Source organism: Pseudomicrostroma glucosiphilum (assembly GCF_003144135.1).
Source record: "Pseudomicrostroma glucosiphilum strain MCA 4718 unplaced genomic scaffold BCV69scaffold_17, whole genome shotgun sequence".
Classification (NCBI taxonomy): Eukaryota; Fungi; Basidiomycota; class Exobasidiomycetes; order Microstromatales; family Microstromataceae; genus Microstroma; species Microstroma glucosiphilum.
This window is the reverse complement of record NW_020289929.1, coordinates 354378-376556: the sequence shown is the minus strand read 5'-3', so window position 1 is coordinate 376556 and position 22179 is coordinate 354378. Positions and strand designations below refer to the sequence as shown.

At 56.1% G+C, this 22179-nt stretch overlaps 10 protein-coding genes across 10 annotated transcripts; 6 read left to right on the top strand and 4 right to left on the bottom strand.

The window, feature by feature from the left end:
- Positions 1–98: 98 nt before the first annotated feature.
- Positions 99–1620, bottom strand: BCV69DRAFT_285301 (glyceraldehyde 3-phosphate dehydrogenase). Its single transcript, XM_025493342.1, has 3 exons — positions 1558–1620; positions 1287–1402; positions 99–1191 (listed from the first exon to the last, which is right to left on the bottom strand). Exons 1-3 carry the CDS (start codon positions 1581–1583, stop codon positions 320–322), a joined length of 1014 nt encoding a protein of 337 aa, XP_025345495.1. The 5' UTR covers positions 1584–1620; the 3' UTR covers positions 99–319.
- Positions 1621–2170: 550 nt separating this feature from the next.
- Positions 2171–3123, bottom strand: BCV69DRAFT_82536 (hypothetical protein). The gene has a single exon (XM_025495563.1). It carries the CDS (start codon positions 2751–2753, stop codon positions 2271–2273), a length of 483 nt encoding a protein of 160 aa, XP_025345494.1. The 5' UTR covers positions 2754–3123; the 3' UTR covers positions 2171–2270.
- Positions 3124–3494: 371 nt separating this feature from the next.
- On the top strand, positions 3495–4118 carry BCV69DRAFT_301464 (hypothetical protein; the record flags this gene model as incomplete). The annotated part of the gene is made up of 1 exon (XM_025494564.1): positions 3495–4118. The coding sequence occupies one exon, from the start codon at positions 3495–3497 to the stop codon at positions 4116–4118; it is 624 nt and encodes a 207-aa protein (XP_025345493.1).
- A 148-nt stretch (positions 4119–4266) lies between these two features.
- BCV69DRAFT_82534 (hypothetical protein) lies at positions 4267–5103 on the top strand. The gene has a single exon (XM_025495562.1). It carries the CDS (start codon positions 4416–4418, stop codon positions 5046–5048), a length of 633 nt encoding a protein of 210 aa, XP_025345492.1. The 5' UTR covers positions 4267–4415; the 3' UTR covers positions 5049–5103.
- A 931-nt stretch (positions 5104–6034) lies between these two features.
- On the top strand, positions 6035–7385 carry BCV69DRAFT_285299 (hypothetical protein). Its single transcript, XM_025493341.1, has 2 exons — positions 6035–6142; positions 6233–7385. Exon 2 carries the CDS (start codon positions 6374–6376, stop codon positions 7211–7213), a length of 840 nt encoding a protein of 279 aa, XP_025345491.1. The 5' UTR covers positions 6035–6142; positions 6233–6373; the 3' UTR covers positions 7214–7385.
- Positions 7386–7768: 383 nt separating this feature from the next.
- Positions 7769–9040, top strand: BCV69DRAFT_301461 (hypothetical protein; the record flags this gene model as incomplete). The annotated part of the gene is made up of 1 exon (XM_025494563.1): positions 7769–9040. One exon carries the CDS (start codon positions 7769–7771, stop codon positions 9038–9040), a length of 1272 nt encoding a protein of 423 aa, XP_025345490.1.
- Positions 9041–9295: 255 nt separating this feature from the next.
- BCV69DRAFT_314848 (hypothetical protein) lies at positions 9296–12821 on the bottom strand. Its single transcript, XM_025495152.1, has 2 exons — positions 9628–12821; positions 9296–9519 (listed from the first exon to the last, which is right to left on the bottom strand). The coding sequence occupies exons 1-2, from the start codon at positions 12742–12744 to the stop codon at positions 9403–9405; spliced, it is 3234 nt and encodes a 1077-aa protein (XP_025345489.1). The 5' UTR covers positions 12745–12821; the 3' UTR covers positions 9296–9402.
- A 111-nt stretch (positions 12822–12932) lies between these two features.
- BCV69DRAFT_285296 (hypothetical protein) lies at positions 12933–16752 on the top strand. The gene has a single exon (XM_025493340.1). It carries the CDS (start codon positions 13066–13068, stop codon positions 16690–16692), a length of 3627 nt encoding a protein of 1208 aa, XP_025345488.1. The 5' UTR covers positions 12933–13065; the 3' UTR covers positions 16693–16752.
- A 34-nt stretch (positions 16753–16786) lies between these two features.
- BCV69DRAFT_301458 (hypothetical protein) lies at positions 16787–18277 on the bottom strand (the record flags this gene model as incomplete). The annotated part of the gene is made up of 2 exons (XM_025494562.1): positions 16787–16967; positions 17070–18277. 2 exons carry the CDS (start codon positions 18275–18277, stop codon positions 16787–16789), a joined length of 1389 nt encoding a protein of 462 aa, XP_025345487.1.
- A 233-nt stretch (positions 18278–18510) lies between these two features.
- On the top strand, positions 18511–20987 carry BCV69DRAFT_82256 (hypothetical protein). The gene is made up of 3 exons (XM_025495561.1): positions 18511–19342; positions 19432–19623; positions 19719–20987. Exons 1-3 carry the CDS (start codon positions 18743–18745, stop codon positions 20862–20864), a joined length of 1938 nt encoding a protein of 645 aa, XP_025345486.1. The 5' UTR covers positions 18511–18742; the 3' UTR covers positions 20865–20987.
- Positions 20988–22179: the final 1192 nt, after the last annotated feature.

Genomic DNA, 22179 nt, shown 5'->3' with positions numbered 1-22179 from the left:
ACAGAAAAGTTGAGCCACACCCACGCCACGGACACAGACTGCGCGCGGTGACACAGACACACTCACGCTCACCCTCACGCTCACACACAAATACTACAGTCTATGCCAACGATGTCATTGGTTTCCATCAAGTATTCCAGCTTCATAGCTTCGACGTGCTATCAATAGAGCCAAGCGCAGTATCACAGGAGAGAGAGAGAGGGGAAAGGAGAGAGAAAGGGAGAAGGGAGACCCAGAGTCAGGACCCAATTGCTTGATTTTCCACAGAGCAGTGTAGCTCTGATTCCCTTTGATCCACCTCTACATGCCCACGGTCAACCTACGCGGAAGCGTCCTTCTCGGCCATGAAGACCAGCAGGTCAATGACACGGCGAGAGTAACCCATCTCGTTGTCGTACCACGAGACCAGCTTGACAAAGTTGTTGTTCAGCGAGATGCCGGCAGTAGCATCGAACATCGAAGAGTAGGTGGTTCCGTTGAGGTCGGTGGAGACAATGGCGTCCTCGGTGTAGCCCAGGATACCCTTGTACTCGTTCTCAGAGGCACGCTTCACCTCGGCCTTGATCTCATCGTAGGAAGCACCCTTCTCCAGCCTGCAGGTCAGGTCCACCACACTGACGTTGGTGGTGGGCACTCGGAAGGCCATACCGGTCAGCTTGCCGTTCAGCGAAGGAATGACCTTGCCCACGGCCTTGGCGGCACCAGTGGACGAAGGGATGATGTTGGTAGAGGCCGATCGGCCACCTCGCCAGTCCTTGCCAGAGGGACCATCGACGGTCTTCTGGGTGGCAGTGGTGGCGTGCACAGTGGTCATCAGACCCTCGACCAGGCCGAACTTGTCGTTGATGACCTTGGCCAGGGGAGCGAGACAGTTGGTGGTGCACGAGGCGTTGGACACGACCTCGACCTTGGGGTCGTAGGAGTCGAGGTTGACACCGCACACGTACATGGGGGCGTCGGCAGAGGGGGCAGAGATGACGACCTTCTTGGCACCACCCTTCAAGTGGGCAGAGGCCTTCTCAGTGGTGGTGAAGACACCAGTCGACTCGACGACGTAGTGGGCGTTGGCAGAGCCCCAAGGGATCGAGGCGGGGTCACGCTCGGCAAAGACCTGGATGGCAGTGCCGTTGACGACGAGCTTGCCGTCCTTGGTGGAGACCTCACCGGGGAACTTGCCGTGGGTGGAGTCGTCTGTAAAGAAGGGGTTGGATGATGGCAGAGGCAGTGTGAGCGTGAAAGAATGGGGGCGACGTTTAGAGAAGCTGACGGTGTATGCGGACACTCACACTTGAGCATGTATACCATGTACTCGAGGTCAATGAAGGGGTCGTTGATGGCGACGACCTTTGCTTTACCGTGCTCGATGGCATTTCGGAAGACGATTCGTCCAATTCGACCGAAGCTGGGTGAGGGTGAGGAAGGGGGGGGGGGGGTGGGGGGGGGGGGGGGTGGGGGGGGGGGGGGGGGGGGGGAGGAGTGATGGTGATGGGGGTATGAGTCACTAATGCTTCTGGCGCAGCTAGGGTGCTGTGATCCTGCACCCTGATGATCACTCACCCGTTGATTCCGACGTTGACAGACATGTTGATATGAGTTGCGGTGGGAGGTGTGGTGGGTGGGTGGGTTGTATGCGGGTGTGGTTGTGATGTGAAGGGATTGGGGCGGGCTGGAGATACGAAGAAGATGGCTCTGGGCCGTGAGGCAGGCAAAGAGTCACCGTGCCCTCAGCCACTCCACTTGTGCGTGTGCGCCCTGCATCGCCCAGGCACTGCGTCACTCTGCCCTTGTTTCCCTGGGGCCCTGGAGCCACTCGCCCACAGATCTTCCGAAGCCTTCGTCACACACACACACGCGCACACACGCCACGGCAACACCCGGGTCGGGCCATGCGGGTCGATCGGATCAGACAACCCGACATTCTCCTGCCGAGAGCGAGCCTCAAGCCATCAGCCACACTTCACAAGTCACGCCTCACACTCCTCACGTCCTCAGAAGAAGCTTGGCCGACGGAAGGGCACGCGTGGCATCCAAGCTGCACCAAGGGTCTGCACAGCCAAGACACGAAGACTGATTCTACATCCTCGTATCACAGAGTCATCTGCTGAAAACCTTCGTTCGAGAAGTCGAGAGGTCACATCAGAGGCTGGCAGTAGCAGCAGCAGTCGAAGCGAAGGAGGGGTGCACATCGACAGCTTCTGTCGCAATCTTACGAGCATTATTCATCTGCTTCACTATTCTGCTGCACTGCTGCAAAGATGTCGTCTGCCCTTCTACAGATAAAGCAGCCAGCGCAAGATGACACGGGCCAGACATCCTCTATTGATCCCACAGACCCCGCCTTCAGGGGTGATCCAGCCTGGACTAACCTTTCCATTCCCCCTGGATGGACATTGTGGAAATTTGCAGGGCGATGGGACGATTACCTGACCAACTGGGAACTCCACACGCGCCAGACTTTCATCAAATGCCAGGTCCACCCGAGTGTCTGGCCTATGTTGGCAAGCTTTCAGCTCGAAGGCCCGGCGCAGCTGTGGTGGAAATCTCACATGACGAAGCTGCACAATGCATCTTGGGATGAATTCATTGCACAGCTCAAATTGGCCTTTCCACCCAGAATTCAGCAGAATCGCGTCAGGGAAAGATTCAACACTCTCAAGTTTGGCGGTAATTACGACGCCTACAATACTTACTTTGCAAGCCTCGTCGCCGTCGCAGACCCAGATTGGTTCTGCTACTCCCTGCTGGAGATGCATTATCTCGAACCCTTGCCTCAGGCGGACCACTCGCACTTCACGTCGATGGATGCAACGAGAGTAGAGCAACTATACATACGCTCCACCTATATAGCTCGAATGCGTTCGTTCTCCAACGAGCGCCAAAACTCGTAGACCTCTGCCGAGCGGTATCACGGCCACTTGCCTCTGACATTTCTACTGCAATGTCTCTTTTCACGACCGCAGATCTTTCTGCCTTCAACTCAAGTGTTGCCATCCCTAGCTCATGCCGGCCGTTGACAAGATCCACTGCTTCCATTCTCTGTTTCAAACTCTATACCCCGAACATCAATCATACCCACGCTACTTCGTCTTGTAGCCGAAGACATTCCTTTTCACGAACCTCGAAACGACAATGACATGCCTTTTTCCTTGAGTCCTGCCTTCTCACAGGCATTGCATTCACGATGAGGCCCGAGTCTGACTGTGTGACTCACCCACACTACACCAGCCAATGCGGCCTCCTACCAGAGTCTCGTGTTTGGTTCTTCGTTCTTCGTTCACACGCTCCACGCGCCAGGCCTCGGATAGACTGTTGGTCTGGGCGGGTGGAGAAGCGCACGCGTGGCTTACACGCGAGTTCCGGCGAGGCGATGATACTATACCAAAGGTGGAGCGTTCGCGCCTCTATCAAGACTTCGCCTTATCAGGAACCTCGATTGAGGAGCAACTGTGGCCGGGCAAGTCCTCCGCTCCTTACGCTAGTCCATTACAACGAAAATGCCGCCCGCCCGTCGACAGAAGAAGAAGCCCCGGCGAGAGGTGGCTGCATTGCCAGCTCCGGCCCGAGAGGAGACCCCTTCACCAACAAGAGCTCTCCGAGCCAGGTGGCGAGAGGCCGAGCTTGCCGCTGCCATCGACGATACGACGCGCCGGGAGCCAGCTGAATTTGGAGATATCATGGGCCTGCAGACGTACACGGAGGGCGTAGTCGAACAGCTTCAGAGCGATATTGCCGGCATGCGTACCAGCTTTGAAGCTAGACTTGCAGCCAGCGAAAGGCAGATGGAACGGGTCGAGGGTCTGCTCTCACAGCTCTTGGCAGAGAAGAGGAGGGCTGAGCGTCCTGCACGAGATCGCCCAGACGTAATCGCACCGAATTACCCAGAGGAAGAGCAATGGCTCCTAATGGACAAATTCGAGAACCTCCAATTCAACGGCAATTATTTCGATTACATAGACCACTTTTATGATCTCAAACGTGAAGCAGATCCCGACATCTTTACCTTTGTCCTGTTGCGGAGGTACTGGCTCAAGCCTTTTTCTCTTGCGGATCAACGGGAGATCCTCAGAGGTCAACCAAAGACGGTGTCCGACCTTTGCTACCGGACCAGCGAACTCTAGTTGAGGAAGCACGTGGAGAAGCTGCGCCAGCAGCAGGAAACCTCTGATGAGTGATTGAAGGGCATCTTCGCCTCCTATTTCTGCAGCCATTTTCGTCTCAATAGGAGGGCATGCATAGCAGTCCCGCCTCCTAACAGCCTTTACGCCTTGTCTTTGTATCTAGTCGCACGATGCCGAGCTTGGGTCCCACACTTGCTCCACCCTTTCTGTACTTGTATGCTTTTTAGGCCCTGAATGACACGTGGCACTTGTCTATCGCACACGCTCTGATGAGACCTGCGTCGAGCCGTATGTCTCATGCCCCGTGCCTGGCAGGTATCACGCGTCTCACGTCTCAAAGTCGCCCAACGGAAGGGCACGCGTGGCTTGGGGCACTCCACAAAGCCTGCCAAGAATAAAGCACCGAGATTGGAGCAGTTGCGCCCACAGATCTCTCTCTACTATTCCCCAACGAGAGCAACGGCCACTAGCTATCAGTCGTATGAGGTCACCGCCGAGACGATGTCAACCACTCTGTCGAGGAAGCGACCCCGATCAGACATCGCTACGGCTTCTGCCCATCACGGGGTGATGGCAGTTCGAGGGAGCAATGAGAATCCCATCGTGATTGAAGATGGTGAAGATGACGAAAGCGAAACCGGAATCGAAGACGAAGAGGAGGACGAGGGTGTGGATGAGCCCGAGTGGAGTAGTGATGACCCATATGAGGAAGTTGTGACCGATGAGGACCAAGACGAGGAGGAGCAGGAGGAGAACAATGAAGGCGAGGGCGAGGACAAGGACGAAGACGAGGACGAAGATGAGGGCGCGGATGAGTACGAGTGGAGTAGTGATGACCCATACGAGGAAGTCGTCACAGACGAGGAGCAAGACGAGGGGGAAGAGGATGACAAAGACACGGCCAACGACGACCGACGACAGCGACGTTGAATCGGTTGAATTCTGGCCTTGGAGGCATCGACCTAGAGAGGCTCCGGCAACCGACCCGATTTTTACACGTTCTGGTGCTGTTAAAGTGCCTCAACCGCAGGAATCATGCTTTACATGAAGACATCGGCCGCATGAAAAGCCGGCAGACCGGGATCTAGAGCCTGCTCGAGCAAGTCCTCACAAACGCGCAGCAGTCGTAGCCTTAGGCAGCCTGTCGTTTTGCACCCTCGCCTCACAAGTGCATAGATGTAGCTTACGGTATTCAAGCGCTCAAGCCTGGATCCACTTGTCTCTCCCTCAAGCATGGTCTCTGGAGAGTTGCCAGGCCTATGGGAGAATGACCTGAAGTCCTGGGCAGACCAAGTAAGGAGGACCCTCATTCTGTGCTAGATCATCCCCAGGGCGTGGCTTGCTCTATGTTAAGGAGCTATACATCGAGTCCGACATGTTGGCACTGAGGCACTCACCAGAAGGTGCCTCCGCCATTGCGGGTCTCTGCTGAGCAGCAGTACGACCTCTTCAGCTAGCTCAGCATCTGCATGTGCTACAGATGCGAGGCAGCAATTGCGCCCACCTTGATACCTTCACCATTGCCACTCGTGGCCCCGTTCTTTCGTTCTGAATGTCAATCGAGCCTGCGCTCCTGTTTCTCTGTACCCGCATTTACACGATGCACAGATTGATCTGATGCCTCAGGGGCGGCGTGCGGGGTAGAACGGGGCGTGCATTGTAGATTGCGTGCGCGTGGGCGTTGGAGAGCGGACTTTCGTGAGACACGCCCGGATTTTGTGCGAACCTACGTAGATTTAGCGACTTCTGCGCAAGGACCTACGTAAAAAATGCCGGACCTACGTGAAATCTGGCGCGCATTCGTACATCGTTCGTACACTATTCGTAAACCATTCGTTAAAATCGACGCGCATTCATTAGCCGGCGGAGTCATACGGAAGACATCCAATGGCTGGGGCGTGCACGGTGGGGCGTGCCAGGAGGACAGAACGGGGCGTGTCCGGTGACAAGCGGGGCGTGCCCGGCGTCACTTCGCATAGAAGTCGCGCCACGCTCCGCGTTTCGAGTATGTGACAGACATAAGGGTACGCGTCGGATCTGACTACGCCGCATACCCACGCCCCAGCACGACATCTATCTTACCAGTGTTCTCTTCCGCAATTCGTACGCTGTAGCACTCACGATTTGGACAGCCACTACCGTACTGCTACGCTTCCCTCCCAGTCGCATCTTCAGTTGTATCTTCTTGGCCAACAAGAGTACTTGTGGCTACATACGATCCTTCACCACTGCCTCGCAACGTCACTGCAGGGACAATGTCAGCTTCTCGAAGCAGCAAGAGACCTCTGAGCGAGGTTGTCACAGAACCTCCGCAGCAATCAAAGAGGGTCACGCGCTCGAGTGCAGGCCCTAACGGCGCAATCCAAGGCCATAGCGCCGCAAGTCAAGGCACTGAAGAAGACAGCCGAGCTCGGGACAGAGAGAGAGCAATACGGCAATCAGAGCGACGGGCAGACATCGTCAAGCTGGAGAAGATCGTCAAAGCGGAGATCACTCAGGTATTGGACGAGGTCGCCGACCTTAGTGATGGCCTGCACGCGAGGCTGATGGCTAACGAGACCAGGTTCTCTAGGATCGAGGCTATGCTGGAGCAGCTGCTGACCAATACCCAACAGCCGCGAAAAGGAACATCAACATCTGCACCTGCGCCTCGGCTGCCAATGGCAGGGTCCGTAGCGCTAGGCCCGTCTGGAACTGCTGCGACTCCGGCGCCAGAATGCGGAGCACCCTGCGGCACACTTTCATACGCCCAGGGCCGCCTGATGGACGAATTTGAGGAGGTCACTTTCGATGGCGATTACACTGCGTACAATTGTCGTTTCGACACCCTCGTCCAGGCCGCAGACCCAGTACGATTTTCATACACCTACATGAAGACATGCTATCTTGCTCCCCTGCCTCTTCCAGATCAAAAGTTCATCGAGACAGGTAATCCAAAGACGATGAAGGATCTCTATGCTGAGGCCGAATCTCTCTATATCTTCATACAGTTCCGAGAAGCGGGTCTTGAAAGGACCTACTTCAGCATCCTGAGAGGCAGCATGAAGTCCTCTCTGCCTCAGACTGCAGCGACTGTTTCAGAACATCAGACTTGAGATAGCATCGCTTCTCGGCTCACAATTGGGCATGGTGACTCTTACGCCTTGCAAACTCCTATTTGCGCCCTGGTAGTATTGACGAACCGCCACCCTGGCCCCCCTGCAATGCTGTATCCACTCTCATCCTTTTTACGACCTGAATGCCATTTGTGCCTTGTCCCCTTCGCTTCGATATTCTCGCGTACAAGCATTCACTGCCGCACCTGTGTGACACAGCCTAATAGGCGCGTGCACCGTAGAATTTGGGCGCGTGTACGGTAGAAAAGGCAGAAAAGCGGGTAGAAAGTATCGTCACGCCTCGCGTGACCAGATATTTAAGCGCGACGGAGGCGCACGCGTCGACATCCTTTTACACCATGATACTCCTTCACTCGAAATTCTTTCACACGACCTGACGTCCCACCTTTCACAAGCAGAGAGCAAGCAAGACTCTCCACACTTAGCATCGGACTTCTACGTACACTCATATATTGCTCTCACAGCCAGACGCAACCTACATAGGCAGGCTAGAAGAAGCTACTACCCTTCGCTGCACACGCCATTACAGACACAATGTCGGCTTCTCTACGCAGCAAGAGACCCCTGCAAGAGACTCCTACAAACTCTCAACAGCAACGAAAGAAAGCTACTCGGTCGAAAGCAGCAGTCCCTAGCACCTCAACACAAGACCATGAAGGCGACGATCATGACTCACTAAGTGAAGATGAAGACTATTTATGCAGCGATTGTGAGGCCCAACAGGACAAGTATCAAGAGCCGTGGCAAGGACCAATGCAAGTCAGACATTTTTGGCAGCTCGACAAATCCCTCAAGAACATAGAAAACGAAATGGGTACGGACCTTCACGTCCTAGTGGAAGGAATGGACAGGACCGAAAGCAAGATACTACGTGTCGAAAACATACTGAAGCAGCTCTTTGCAAACAGTAAGAAGCTCCCAGCAGGAACGACTGCAGCTCCAGCTCGGCAACCGACCAAAAAGACCGTACCCACAGCTGGCTCTGCAGCGGCTCAGGCGCCTTCGCAACAATCCGCTGGAGCAACTTCACAATCGTTTCCATGGCATTTGATATCCCGACTCGAGAACATCGCTTTCAACAACGATTATGTGCAGTACGAACGCAACTTCAGAAGCCTTGTGAGCCTCGTCGTGGCTGCGCACCCTTCTTCATTCCCATACTTCTACCTGAAGGAGTGCTACCTGAAGCCTCTACCTGAGACCGATCGACTCGAGCTCGAGAAGGCCCAACCAAAGACAATGGAGGCATTGTACGCCGAGTCGCTTCGCATTGAGTGTGTCAAGTCGGCTGGTTCGTTATTTTCAGGCATCAGTCGACTTGTCGAACTCGGCGACGACCTGTCCATGTTTCCGTCTTTATTCGCCTCGAATCCCTCTACAAGATGGTTGGCTTTCAAGGCAGCTTTCTCGACTCCCACTGCAGCTTCGTCGACTCCTACTGCAGCTTCCTCGACTCCCACTGCAGCTTCCTCAACTCCTACTGCAGCTGCGTCGACTCCTACTGCAGCTGCCTCGACTCCTACTGCAGCTTCGTCGACTCCTACTGCAGCTTCCTCGACTCCCACTGCAGCTTCCTCAACTCCTACTGCAGCTGCGTCGACTCCTACTGCAGCTTCCTCAACTCCTACTGCAGCTGCGTCGACTCCTACTGCAGCTTCCTCGACTCCCACTGCAGCGTCCTCGACTCCCACCGCAGCGTCCTCGACTCCTACTGCAGCTGCGTCTGGTCCCACTGTATCCTCGTCAATTAGCGCTGCAGAGGCTGCTCCACAATCCAAATCTCAGGACAGCAGTCGCGCTCTCTGATGACCTTCACGCCGTTCATCTCCCTGTTCCACAGCTGCATCATGAATTGCACATGCGTTCTTCCCAAGCTGTAGCAATGTTGATGTGTATGACAAGAAACATCCAGATCTTTATTTTGTTTTGTGAAGCTTCTCAGATGTTTACGCACACAACTTGTGATGACCGTCCTGATGGGCAGTTGTGCTCTCTCTCAGCTCAGACAGCTACCGCTTCGGGGAGCGGAGGCAGCAGCGCCCATGCCCATGCACAGGATGTCGTGGAACAGTGGAGGGACTGGTGTTTCTGTTCTCATGTTGCTTCTGATGTACAGGATGCAGTGAAATCGCTCTACATGCTCTTCTCCCCTGAATACCGTCCTCCTCTTACAGCGTGCGAGGCACCTCGACCAGCTCGATACTCTGCACAATGTCTCCCTGCTGGAAGTCCTGAAAGCCCTCAAAGGAGATTCCGCACTCGGTTCCTTTTCGCATTTCCTGGACCTAACGGGTGGTAAGACAGACCAAAGTCAAAGGAGAGAGGAAGGACCCGTCAGTCTCGCTCGCTCATCGCTAGTTGTGTATCACACGCTACTCTTGCTTCGTACTCACCTCCTTCTTGACGTGCTTCAACGAGTCGATATTCCCCTGCCATACCGCTTCCCTCTCAGGCTCGTCCGCCCCATCTACATCCCTCCCACTCGCGCCCCTTCCCTTTCTCCTCATGACCCTAACCATCTTGTCCCTCTTGAGTATCCCATTCGTAATTCTGCATCCAGCAATATTCGTAAATTGTCTACTCTTGACATTGATGGAAAAGACTTGCGCGACTGTTGCTTCTCCTAGAACGCGCGTCTCGATGAGTGGCGGGAGAAGTTTGACTAGGGCGCTTGTGACGTACTCTAAGATCTGGTAGATGATAGGGGAGCTATAGATGTGTACTCCCCCCTGGCCCGCAGTGACCTTGTTCAGCGCGTCGACCTGATCTTGAATCTTGCGAGGAGCCTTGACGTTAAATCCAAGGATGTGTCCACCGAGAGCGCGAGCCATGTTCACGTCAGCTTCGTTGATCTCTCCCACGCCGACGCTGAGAATCTTGATGCGGGCGCCCTTTGTGCCGATGCCGGCTAGAGCGCCCACGAGGGCTTCGCCTGTACCGCTAAAGTCGGACTTGACAACCAGACGTAGCTCCTTGATGTCCGAGTCCGCATCAGCACTCTCCTCGCCCTGCTCTGCAGTGCTAGCTGCCTCGGCCTCCTCGTACACTCTGCCCTCAGACTCGGCAAGCCTCTGCGCTCGTCTCCTCTCCCGCTCTTCCTGCTCCAGAAGAGCCTCCTTGTTCTCCTCTTCTTGCGCTTTCCGTCGACTCTCATTGACTGCAATGGCCACCTGCATCATCTTTTTGCGCTCCTCGCCCTCTAGACGGTTCTCGACGGCCTTCTTGATATCCTCCTCCTTGGCTGCACTCAACACCTCGTCGCCGGCGTTTGGAAGCTCTTTCCATCCAGAAACCAAGACGGCCTCTCCGGGTGGGGTGGCCTTGACGTTCTTTCCGTTCGAGTCGACCATCTGCCGTACCTTCGCCCACGTCTTGCCGGCAATGATGCAGTCTCCCGCCTTGAGACTACCGCGTGTGACCAAGACCGTAGCGGTATTGCCCTTGCCCTTCTCCGTCCTGCTCTCCAGAATGAGCCCTTCTGCAGATCCTTCGACGGGCGCACGAAGATCACCAAGCTCAGCCATGGCCGCGAGCGTTTCTTCGAATTCCTCGAAACCATCACCTGTCTTGCTGGAAATCTCCACACAGGGCACATCGCCTCCAAGATCCTCGACGTAGATGCCTTCGGAACCTAGCTGTTCCTTGACACGCTGTACATTCGCCTCGGGTCGGTCGCACTTGCTCACAGCGACGATGAGCTGGATGTTGTTCTGCTTCTTGCGAGGTGCGCCTGCAGTACTAGAGCTGGCAGCAGCATCGGCGACGGCGGACTCGCCTTCGACTTCAGCAGCTTCTGCTTCCTTGCGCTCTTCCTCGGCAGACGCGGCCGCTTCCGCCTCCAGAGATTGGTAGAGGCCGATGACTTCCTTCGTCTGCGTCATGACTCCATCGTCGGCAGCTACCACCAGAACGACGATGTCTGTGACCTTTGCGCCCCTCGCCCTCATGTTGCTGAAAGCGGCATGCCCTGGCGTGTCTAGGAAGGTGATCTTGCTGACGGCAGAGATGGCGTCGGAGGAGGCGGCGGATTTGACTGGCACAGAGAACGCTCCAATGTGTTGGGTGATACCGCCTGCTTCGCCTGCTGCGACCGAGGCGCTACGGAGGCGGTCCAGAAGAGACGTCTTTCCATGATCGACGTGCCCCATTACCGCCACTACCGGAGGTCGGTAAGGAAGAGAAGCTCGTTGAGATGGCGGTGGCGGCAAGGCAGGGTAGATGTCGAATGCTGCCTCGTCGTTCGAGATGGCTTCTAGATTGTACTCTGCACACAGCAGAGAAGAGTCGTCAAAAGAGAGAAGGGCATCGGGGCGGGTATCGCTCAGGGCTTGGCCTTCCATGACTCGTTGCAGAGACCATAGCTTGACTCCTAGCAGTCTGCTAAGGTTTGACACACTGATGACTTGCGGCAGAAAGACCTCCTTGGCATTTTCTACGACAGCTACGGGCTTGAAAGCCTTGACCTTCTTCTGCTTCGGCTCAGGAGGAGGAGCTTCCTCCTCCTTCTCCTTCTCCCACCACTCCTTGAGGGCAGGAGCCTTCTTGGCATTCACTCTGTCCCGCCTCCGGCTCTGTACTTCATTCCTGCCTCCACGGGGAGCGCCTTCACCATCTGCACCACCCTCAAAAGAGTCTGCTCCGCCTTCCGGCAGATCCCTTCCCTTGCCTGCATCACCCTCCTCTGCATCGGTCCCCTTTGCCTGGCGCCCCCTGTCTTGCCGGCCTGGTGCAAAAGAGTCGTCTCTCCGGTTGTCTGGTCGCCTTTGATTTCCATGTCCTCCGTTTGGCGACCGAACTTGCCCCTGTTGAGGTCCACGATCGAATCGATTGTCCGAATGCCGATCATTGCCACCTCCTTGACGCTGCCCGCCGTACCGCTCTCCATCTTGGCCGCTAGAGCTGCGGAAGGAAGGTCGTCTCTCCTGCTGTCCGCCATTGTCTGATCGCTGATCAAAGCGCTGGCGCGGCCCTCGAGAGGCGTCACCTCCTTGTTGCGAGCCTTGAGAGCGGAAGCCGGGCTGCCGCTGGTATGACTGCTGCTGCGACCGCTGGTCCGACCGGTTGTCGTATTGCGGCCGGTCGCCGCCGTAGCGCTGCCCTTGACCTCCATCGCGATCCCGAGGCGGACCTCTGTTGTTGAATTTGGGCTGATCTTGGTCACGATTGAAAGAGGGTCTATCTCCACCGTTGTTGCGCTCTCGGTAGCTGTTCCCACCATATCCACCCCCACCTGCGCCTCCACTCCTACCAAGGGCACCTGGCCCAGTACGAGGTGCTCTAGGTCGGGATTGGTCAATCGAGTATGAGTCTCGCCTGGGAGGCCCATCTCGATTGTTGCTCCGGTTGCCTCCTGCAAATCGATCCGATCCGCCTGATCCCTCGGCGTAGTGCCGGCGATTAGCCAAGAAGTGGCATGGAGAGGAGGAGGCGGCAGTGGCTGACTCCAGAAGAGTTGTCCGGGTGAGTGTCAGGGCGGACAGCTGATATCTCCGAGTGCCGAGTCGAAGCATGACTTTGGTAGACCCCCCAGAAGGGATGAGGATGAAGATGGGTATGACAACAACGATGTAAGGATGGGATGACTGGTATCATCGGCTCACTTCCGGCGTCCTTTTTGAAAAAGGAAGATCTGCTGCAGCCAATGACAATTTTCCCTTTCCGCTCAACGACGGAAGTGCGAGCAAGGCACGACGCTCAACCACTCCTTCCCAATACAAAGCCATACTCAGCCTACCTTTGCCTTCTAATCCAACATCATCCCTATCCGGCTTGAGAGTCTCGTGAGAAGATAGCAAGGTACTAGCAGTCTCCTGTCTGGTCATGCCTCCTCGATGAGCAGTCAGGCTGGCAGCGAGAGCGGCAGCAGTAACGACGAAGACAGCATCCTAGGCCAGGTGCAGCGCGAGGCAGGCTCCAGCCGCTCAAGGCTCCAAAGCAATGGCCAAGCGCAAGACCCACCAAACGACCACGACTCAGACGAACATACCGAAAATGAGGATTCTGCCACTACTGGCTCCTCCGACGTCGGACCTGATGCCATTGATCTGGCCAAGTACAGGGAGCGGCTGGCTGCTCATGCTCAGGACGTGTGGAGACACTTCCACAAGCCCAAGCGCCTGCGACTGGCTTTTCGTAAAGACTGTTCTGCGTTGCAGACCAACAGCATGGAGGCAGCGCACCTCGAGAGTGATTCCAACGAGGCATCCTCAACGACCGCGGCAGAGCGCGTATCACCTCTCGGATGGACAGAAGCAGAGCAGAGTGCCTTCTTCCCTTCGCTGGCCCGACATTCGCGTCTACGTCCCGATCTCATCAGTGATGACCTGGATGGCACAAAGACGGCTGCACAGGTGTCTCATTACATCTCGCTCCTAGAGGCCGCTACGCAGCGGCTGGTCCGTTCTGATCACTACCGCCAATCGGGGCCACGCAGGATCAGAGCTCTGCCGTCTGCAAAGGAAGTACCCGCCCACTGGACGGCTCTCGAGGCTGAGGCTGCTCGACAGCTCGATGCAGACGATGGTACTCCTCATCAACCTGTTGTCGAGAACAAGATCAGACAAAAGACCGGCCAGAGAGGTGGCATGAGCCACACCCCACCCGTACCTTGGGATAGCCAAGTGCTCAATGCTTTGCTCTTCCTTCGGCAACAAGCAGTCAAGTCTGGTCAGCGTGGCACAACGGCCCAAATTGAGCTCAAGAAGCGAGGTACATTGCCCTCACGGGTCTCCACCTTTACATTTGGCGAACTGCTCCACACGATGATCTACCGCGCTCGAACTGATAAGAAGGCCAAGGGAGAGGGCAACGCCGCATGGATGAGGTACTCCCAGACCCACCCTGTCCCGCCTCTGCCGAAGCCAAAGAGGTTGGCAGGAGCTCAGAGATCAAAAATGTTGCCTCCAACAGGCAGAGAGGCAGACGCAAGGGATGCAGAGGCAACTGCAATTGAGGAGGCGGATGATATCGAAAGCGCCCACGGTGGAGTTGCCTACCGCCTCATCTTGCGAGCGATCGAGCTCGGCTTTCTCTTACGGGCCACCCCTGTCAAGAAGCCATCTGACAAAGACAAAGATGACCTCATGCCTCGTTTTTATCTACACCTGGCCCGGGATGGCACAGGCATTAGACACAAGCGACATCGAGAAATTTCTTCAGACGCACCTGCCCCCTTGCCGCACAAAGTCCTTCGCCAGACACACCTCGTATGGGCTGACAAGCTGCCTGTACATCTTTTGCACGAGAGCGGAGCAAGAGAGCTAGCTCGACAAGCGCGTACGGCAGAAGAGAAGCTTCGTGAGGGGAAGAAAGCTGCATTGGACCGAATCCTATCGTCTGTCAGTATTGAGGAGGGATACTGGCTGGCAACTCTGCTGCAGCCAACTAGTTCGGGCTCGATACTTCCAGAGCGAACGAACAAAGACCAGGAGAGCATTGCTGGCGTGGATGCCCTCGCCAGTCTATCGAGCAAAGATCGGAATAGAGTTCGCATGCGCATCAAGCGCTACGAAGCCAAGTACGGCCCATTGCAGTCGGACGCCGTCTCGAACTTCTTAGTCCCTCCCATGCGGAAAGGGACCCGACTGCCTCGTGTCGGTATGAGAGGCGTGCAGGAGCGCAAGGGCGAGAAGAGCAGCATTCTGGAACCCTTTCGGGATGTCATCTACGCTCTGCCTCCTGAGGAGAGGGCCACTGCTAGGAGTAGGATCCGAACCAGGATTGTCAGATGGGGACTGGAGGCTGCACTGAGTGCTGGGTTCGATGCTTGGAGTGATGGCATTACCTCTGGGAAGCGAGCTGTGCCAAGGCAAGCATCTATGACCCCAGGAGGTACAGAAACGATTAGACAGGGTGAAAATGAAGCGCAGCCGGCGGCCTCAGCATCGTCTCCGAGCAGGTCCGATGCCAATACCGCTGCTTTTGCCGAAGATACTCCCATTCCGAGCAATGGCGGCACTGTGTACGACCCTTCCACCACCAACAATGCTCAAGACGACATTAGCTTCAGCGACAAGAGGGCAGATCGCTTCCGCCAGATCGGCGTCTCTCGGCAGGACATCACCAGCCGACTCGCCGAGCTCGCGGGAGAAACCATGTTCCAGACTCTCAACCTGCATGGGCTCTTCCATCACCTACAGGTCATGAATAGTAAGACGAGGTGTCTCACAGGGGAAGAGGCAGAGGTGGAACGGCCGGAAAAGATCGTTGCTACAAAGCTGGACGTACTACGACTGCTTCCGGATCTAGGCGCAAAGCTTCGCTCCTTTGTTGAGCAGGTCGCACATGGTGCAGCGCGACAAGCCGAGCAAGATGCAAAGACATTCATCGGCGCAGCTGAGGTGAGACAAATGCTCCGCGAGCGGGATCAAGTCACAAGCGTCGCTGAGATGCGCAAGCGTGAGCGCGAAGCTGTTCAAGGAATCCCACGAGCTCTAACGGAGGACGAACGCCAGGAGGCTTCGGCCAACATGGAGCGAGACCCACCGGTAGACTGGCAGAGCAAGCCGCATCTCATGGCCGACGAAGAGTACAGCTCGTTCGGCGGTCCCGCCCAACAGGACAAGTCTACCTCAAGAGCTCTCACCACCCTCTCTTCCCTCGGCAAGCGCAAGAAGCGGGGCTCGTCGGACCCTATCGCAACAGCCAGTCTGGATGAGGAAGAAGAAGATGGAGAAGCAGAGCTGTTCGAGTCCAATGCCGAAGCGGCCGAGGTTCAGGCGGTCCGCTCCATATGGGCCTCCTCCTCCTCCTTCTTCAGCAGCAGCAGTTCCTCACGCCGTCAAACAGACAGAGACGACGAGAGAATCCCGCCGATGTGGCGCGGCTTCTACTGGCCCAACAGGACGAGGATGGCTCACGGTGGGAAAAGCAACGACTCTCCTACCGACTCCGACAATGTCGAGAGCGACACCTCAGACCGGGCCTCTTCCAGAGCCTCTGAGGCAGTGCTAGACTCGGAAGCCGAATCTGAGAAGTGGTGGGAAGGATTGGCCAGGCAGGATGAGCAGCGGGATGCGCGTGCGTTGCGGGAGGAGTGGGAGAAGTGGTTTGGTGGGAAAGTGAAATCGTCTGCGCTTGCTCCCGCACCTGCTTGTGGGTCGACAGAGGCGGCCAGGAGTGCACAAGAACACGAGGTCGTTGGAGGAGGACAGGATGCGGACGGAGACGGAGGCGAGGACGGAGAGGAAGAGGAGGAGGAAGAGGAAGAAGAAGACGATGACGGCGATGGTAAAGGGAGCGATGCTATCCCTGACTGGTTGCAGGAGATGATGGACGCAAAGAAGCATCGCAAAGGCTCTGCAGAGGGGGGACAAAAGGAGGGCGATAAGTCGTCGGGCCACCGCTCGCTTGCTGAAGGCGAAGACGGGGACGGAGACGGAGAGGGTGACGAAGATCCAGATGCGCAGGATGTCGAAAACGAGGATGATGGTGATGATGTTGAGATGGGCGAGGACTAGAGCACCTCAGCTCGTGAATAGCAGTAATACAACAGTCGGTCAATACCAAAAGCTTCACCGACGACTCCATCTTCTCGGCTTCCTCCCTACTAAGTCATGACCCAAAGCGACTCTTCGCCAGCTCCTTGAGCATAGCCATCGTCCCATCCTCCTTTGCCTTAAAGGCCTGTCGTTTGCTCTCCATCTCCTGCTCCTTCTCGAAACGCTTTGCCTCGCGAGCCTCTTGCGCTTTAGACCTTGCAGGACCGAGACGGGCTCGACTTTGTGCCGCGAGCCTGATGGGGAGACAGAGACCGCAAGGACAAGATCACGGTCAGCCAAGTGTGTTAGAGGACGTAGTCGAGGCTGCTGCCGCTGCACTGTCAGGTGCCACTCACGCTTCTTGAAAGCTCGCACCCCCACCCATGAGCTGTTCCTCTGGTAGCTCAATATCCCCTGCACCTCTAGCCGCCTCAAAGTCTCGATTAGCCCGATTGGTCTCCCTGCGCTTCTCGATGACGGCATCGCGCCCCGTGGCCCTCGGGTTGGCCTCCTCGCGTAGGTCTTTGGCGTCGCGACGCTCGCCGCGCCGCTGCGATTGGGCTTGTCGGCGTGCGTGCTCGGCCGCTTCTTCTGCTGCTAGCCTGGCGTCTGTAGGATGAGCGCTCCTGCCGAGAGGTGTGGTTCCACTACTGGGTCCTGCAGCGGGAGGCATAATCGGTCCGATCTCCTCGCCGTCTCCTTCCTCAGCGGCCCCACGTCCTCGGGACGAGCGCGACTTCATCTCCCTCTCCCTCCTCTCCTTTGCCCCTTTACTCATCCCATTGGTGAGCGAGTCCACCCCATCCCTCAGCAACTCCACCTCCTCCTGGTCCCTCCTGCTGCGCTTCTCCACGAAGCCCCACTTGTACCCCGTCTGCCCTGCAGAGGTCGTTGCGAGGGAATTAGAGGTGATTCCACCCTCGGTATAGTAGAGGTCTGGAAGTCGCCCTCGATTGTACTTGTCTATGAACTTGCGGAAGAGTGAATGCGACTCGCGAGAGGAGAGGTCGTTGAGACGCTTGGGCTTGCGAGAGGTGAGAAGCCAGTGCCGGAAGGGAGCGGATTGGGCGTAGTAGTCCTCTTTCGTCAGCGGTTGTAGCCCGGAGGAGGCGAGACGGGGGTGGAGTGGCGGTGGCTCGCTTGAACCAGAAGCGTCGTTTTCGTCGTCAGAGCCAGAGTCAGAGGCGGAACCGGGCGAGGAAGAAGGGGAGCGATGCCGGCGATGCTTCCTGCTGGAGTGATGCCGCGAGGATGACGAGTGAGGACGATCATCTCGCTCGCGTCGTCGTTCTCGATCATCATCTTCTGCCTTTCTCGAGCGCTTACGACCCTCGTCATCCTCCCTGTGCCTCCTTCTCTCAGCATGCCGTCTCTCATCGTCTTGATCCTCGCCATTGCGGCGGTCATCTCGCTCTCTTTTCCTCCTGCTGTGACGAGCCTCGTCGTCTTCTGCCTCATCCCGCCTGTCCCTCGCGCGGTGGTGCCGCGACTCATGCCGCTCATCTCTGCGCCGATCCTCATGACGGTCGCTATTGCTTGTTGTCGCTGATTCAGGCCCGGCCATAGTGTCCCGGCCTGTATATGGAGCTGGAGAGGTGGGTGCAAGGATTGGTTGAAGACTCGAGAAAGTGTAGCTGGTATTTCCGCCCTTTGCCTCTGCTCCACTTTTCCGAGGCGTTTCCTTTCCGTGTTGCGGGGAATCTGTGAAGACCGGAGCCGAGAGCTCAAGAATCTCGCGATGTACGGTGAATACACCCGTCGACTCATGATCTGAACAACACTGAGGTACCGTGATCAGGTCGGCACAGGCAGAGGTATGGCATTCAAAACTAACAGAGAGGCCTTGAAGCTAACTGACGAGAAGGAACGGATGTTCAAAGTCGGAGCCGAGCCGTCAAGCAAAGGTGAGACATGCTCCACCCACAGTCAACGCCCCTTGGCTCAAAGCAGCAGGCGCCGCTTTGTCCCCTTAACTACACCTTAGTCATATTTCCAACTCCATAAAGAGGTGTTTGACATCTCTGCGTCCATGTCTGAGCAGAAAGAGGCGGCGCCCAGTCCGGGCATCCAGCCTTATCGCGCGGCCGCCTATACATTCTCTTTCCAGCCTGCAAATCCGACACGGCATACGAGGGACCCAAGGTACACTACCTTGATTCCTCGTGCTCTTCTTGGGAGAGCCGTCCCCAAGCCTGTGCCCTCAGAGCCATGGGCCACAGATGACCTGTATTCCTACGGTTACCCCTCCCCTGACGTTACCTCTTCCAGAGGATCGCGTACTAAGAGTGCCTGGGGAGAAGATCAATACCTCAAGCACGACGTTGAGGACAGCTTCTATCCTGAGCTCTACGTCTTCAACACCTCTCCAGTCGTACATCAGTCTGCCGAGAAGATTGCAACCTCAGATGAGGTGTCGAAGCTCTTTCAAGAGCTGAACGACGTTGTAGGAGATGGCAAAACACCTAAGGCGTACAGGGGCCTCTACGACACCGACGCCCCGGGAGCTGGTGAGACAGTGAAAGTCTCTATGACGACCAAAATCTGCAAGTTGAGCGAGTCTGTGCGTGCGCAGCTGAGTGCAGGCAATTCCACTTACAGCAAATGCGTCCCAAAGGGACCCGCGGCACGTGTGAGTCGAGAGAATATTACATTGCAGTTGGGCATTGACTCGCCGCTGACAGAGGAAAGTGCTTGTGTACTCTCGATACGAAATTCCAGCGCAACACAAAAGAGAATGACAAAGACGAAGACGTCAGAGTCGACATCTTGGTACAAGCATCCAACCCTTCGCCGACACAAATTGACGGGGAGTCTGTCCGCTGGTCGAACGCTGTTTCCTTCACAGAAGTCAAGGCGAGAGATGACGTCGATTGGAGGGATAGGCTCATTCTGCAGATCTCACGCTACGCAGTAAGTCAGCCAGAGTCACGGTGTTGCATCGTGAATTGGGTAACGCTCTTTCTCTGGCACTGACAGCTGCTTCGCTTTCTCGTGTACTCTGCCAGGGCAAGATCTGTCGGTATCGTTCCATCATCTCTCACTTGCACTGTGTGACGTGGTGTGGTCACACGGTACGATTGTGGTACCTCAACGCCGGTGTTCTTGCCTGTTCTCGATCCTTCGACACTCGAGAGGGTCACGACCAGATAGAAATCGTGAAGATCCTGCGTCTTCTATGCTTAGAGGAGCACTCTACCCTTCTGTGTGGTCGGTGGGATGTTGCGGTTCAGAAGATGTTTGAGGTTCAAGCTGACGGTGAGGCTGAGCCATTGAAAGCCAATGCCATCAATCGAATGGGAGCGCTCAAGATACGGTCAGGACCTTATGGAGGCCGTACCGCGGTCTTCGCTGATCAAATTGGCAGCGACGGCAAGGTACTGATGCTCAAAGTGTCATGGCTAGCAGATACTCTGAGGTCCCACGAGATGGAGATGCTACGTGGCATCCAGTCGGTAGGTCTGCCCTACGCCCCTGAGCCGCTTGGTCTGGCTAAGATCCCGGCCTCTGGCTTTCGAAGCTCGCCTTGCCAATATTTGGACATCTCACCGAGGAGTGCTATAAGCTGCTGTGCCCTTTTGACCAAGCAACATATCGGAGACCGCATTGGCCCGCAAGTCACAGGGCATGACCTTCTAAAGATTCACATACAGCTTGCCGAGCAGCTACTCAAACTCGCAGAGAGGGAGTATCATTACCGTGACATCAACGAGGGCAACGTTCGAGTCCTGCACGGCTACACAGATGTTCTACTTCTTGTTGATTTTGGCAATATGCGAAAGGGCCTTAGCCCAACAGGATATTCGGAAATGACGTACGCTGAAGCGATGGTTGACAGGGCTACTGACGACACGAGAGCGGCAAATCCAATGTTTCTGCCTACCTCCTCTGTTCCACTTAAGCTCGCAATCACACGTTGGGAAGACGGCTTGGAGCAAGTGCAGAGCGACTTCCAACGTGCGGTGGACGGGAATGCCAGCAATGGCGTCCGATCAGGTCTACAACACGTTTCAGCCCAGCTCAACTACTTTCGTACGGTACTACGGAAGCTAGCTATGCAGTCCCATCGTTACATTGACGACTTGGAGAGTGCGTTGTACTTGCACGTCTGGACGGTAAGTAAGTCGGGCACGCTCATCGACGCGCAAGTCTAACTTCACTGTCTTTCCCCTGTGCGTCGTTTGGGTTTTGCTTGCTCTGCGTCTCCCCTCTCCTTGCCGCAGAGAGCCTCCAACTCTCACGAGACCGGGAATGGGAATGGGAACGTAGCAATCTTGGTAGTGTTGGCGAAGCAACTTGCCGACCTCCCCGACAAGAAGAACAAATGGGAGAAAGGTTCTGCATGGCTTAAGGTGAGTAGCGCCATCCACTGCTCGTTAGTCGTGAGCATCCACTGACAAGTTTTGCTTTGATCACTGCCGAATTCAAGCTTCTGAACACGTACTGTCCGACGGCGTCCGAAGCATGGAAGAACCTCATGCGTAAATTGCGGACAACCGTTCGCGACGCTCGATCAGCGCTCGATCAGGAGCTCGCGGACCAGTTCGACGCCGCAGAAAGCCTCAAGCTCGATTCCTTGCAGGAACGTCTGACAAGAGGACAATGGGAATCTGGTGTAGAAGCGAAGGATATCATCTTGGAGCTCTTTGATGAGAGAAGCTTGCTGGAAGACAGTGGACTACATGACATCGAGAGAAGGTGCTTCGAGCAGTGTACCAGTCTGATGCGAGCAGCGGTAGACTCGGGTCAGGAGATGTGATGTGGGGCACAAGGGACGCGACATCGAGGGGCAGACGCAGGAGCTGTCGAGGATAGCTGGGCACATGGCGGTCTTCTTTTACAGCAGTGCAATTGATATAGCCAGACTTGCCCACAGAGGTAAGTCATCCTTGATGCACTATCTGTCTCCTGCCATCGGCGCTGTCATACTTTGTTGCCGTCGTACTGTCGGGTACAATCGCGAAAGTGGAGGCGTGGGGTCGGGAAGGATGCAGCCCACCAGCCACGCCCAATGAAATTCACCTCACCCCGCACTTGACCTTGCCATTGTTATTCAGTTCCTCTCGTTTCCTCTCCTCCCTCCTCTATTCGGACTCATACTCTCCCCTGTCCATCTCCTTCCATTCCATCATCCGCTGAGATGTCGAGTGCCGAAGCAGGACCCTCCAGGGGCCCTAGGCAGGTCACTCCGCCACCCAGCAGAGGGTGAGTAGCAGCACGCAGCCTCATGGGCATTCATTCGCCTGCACTTCAACTCGCCACTATGTACGCTCCTCGGCTGACATGCTTCCCTTGTGACCATCATATACAGTCCCCGAGATCTCCCTGCGACGCCAGAGCATGTGAGGACGTTGCAAGAGAATAGGCTCAAGGGTGAGTCGGTCTCGCTCCGCTCAGTAGGCCGGTTGTCACATTGAGCCATCGCAGCTGATGCCTCTATCTCGCCCTTCTTTGCTGCCGCCGATCAGC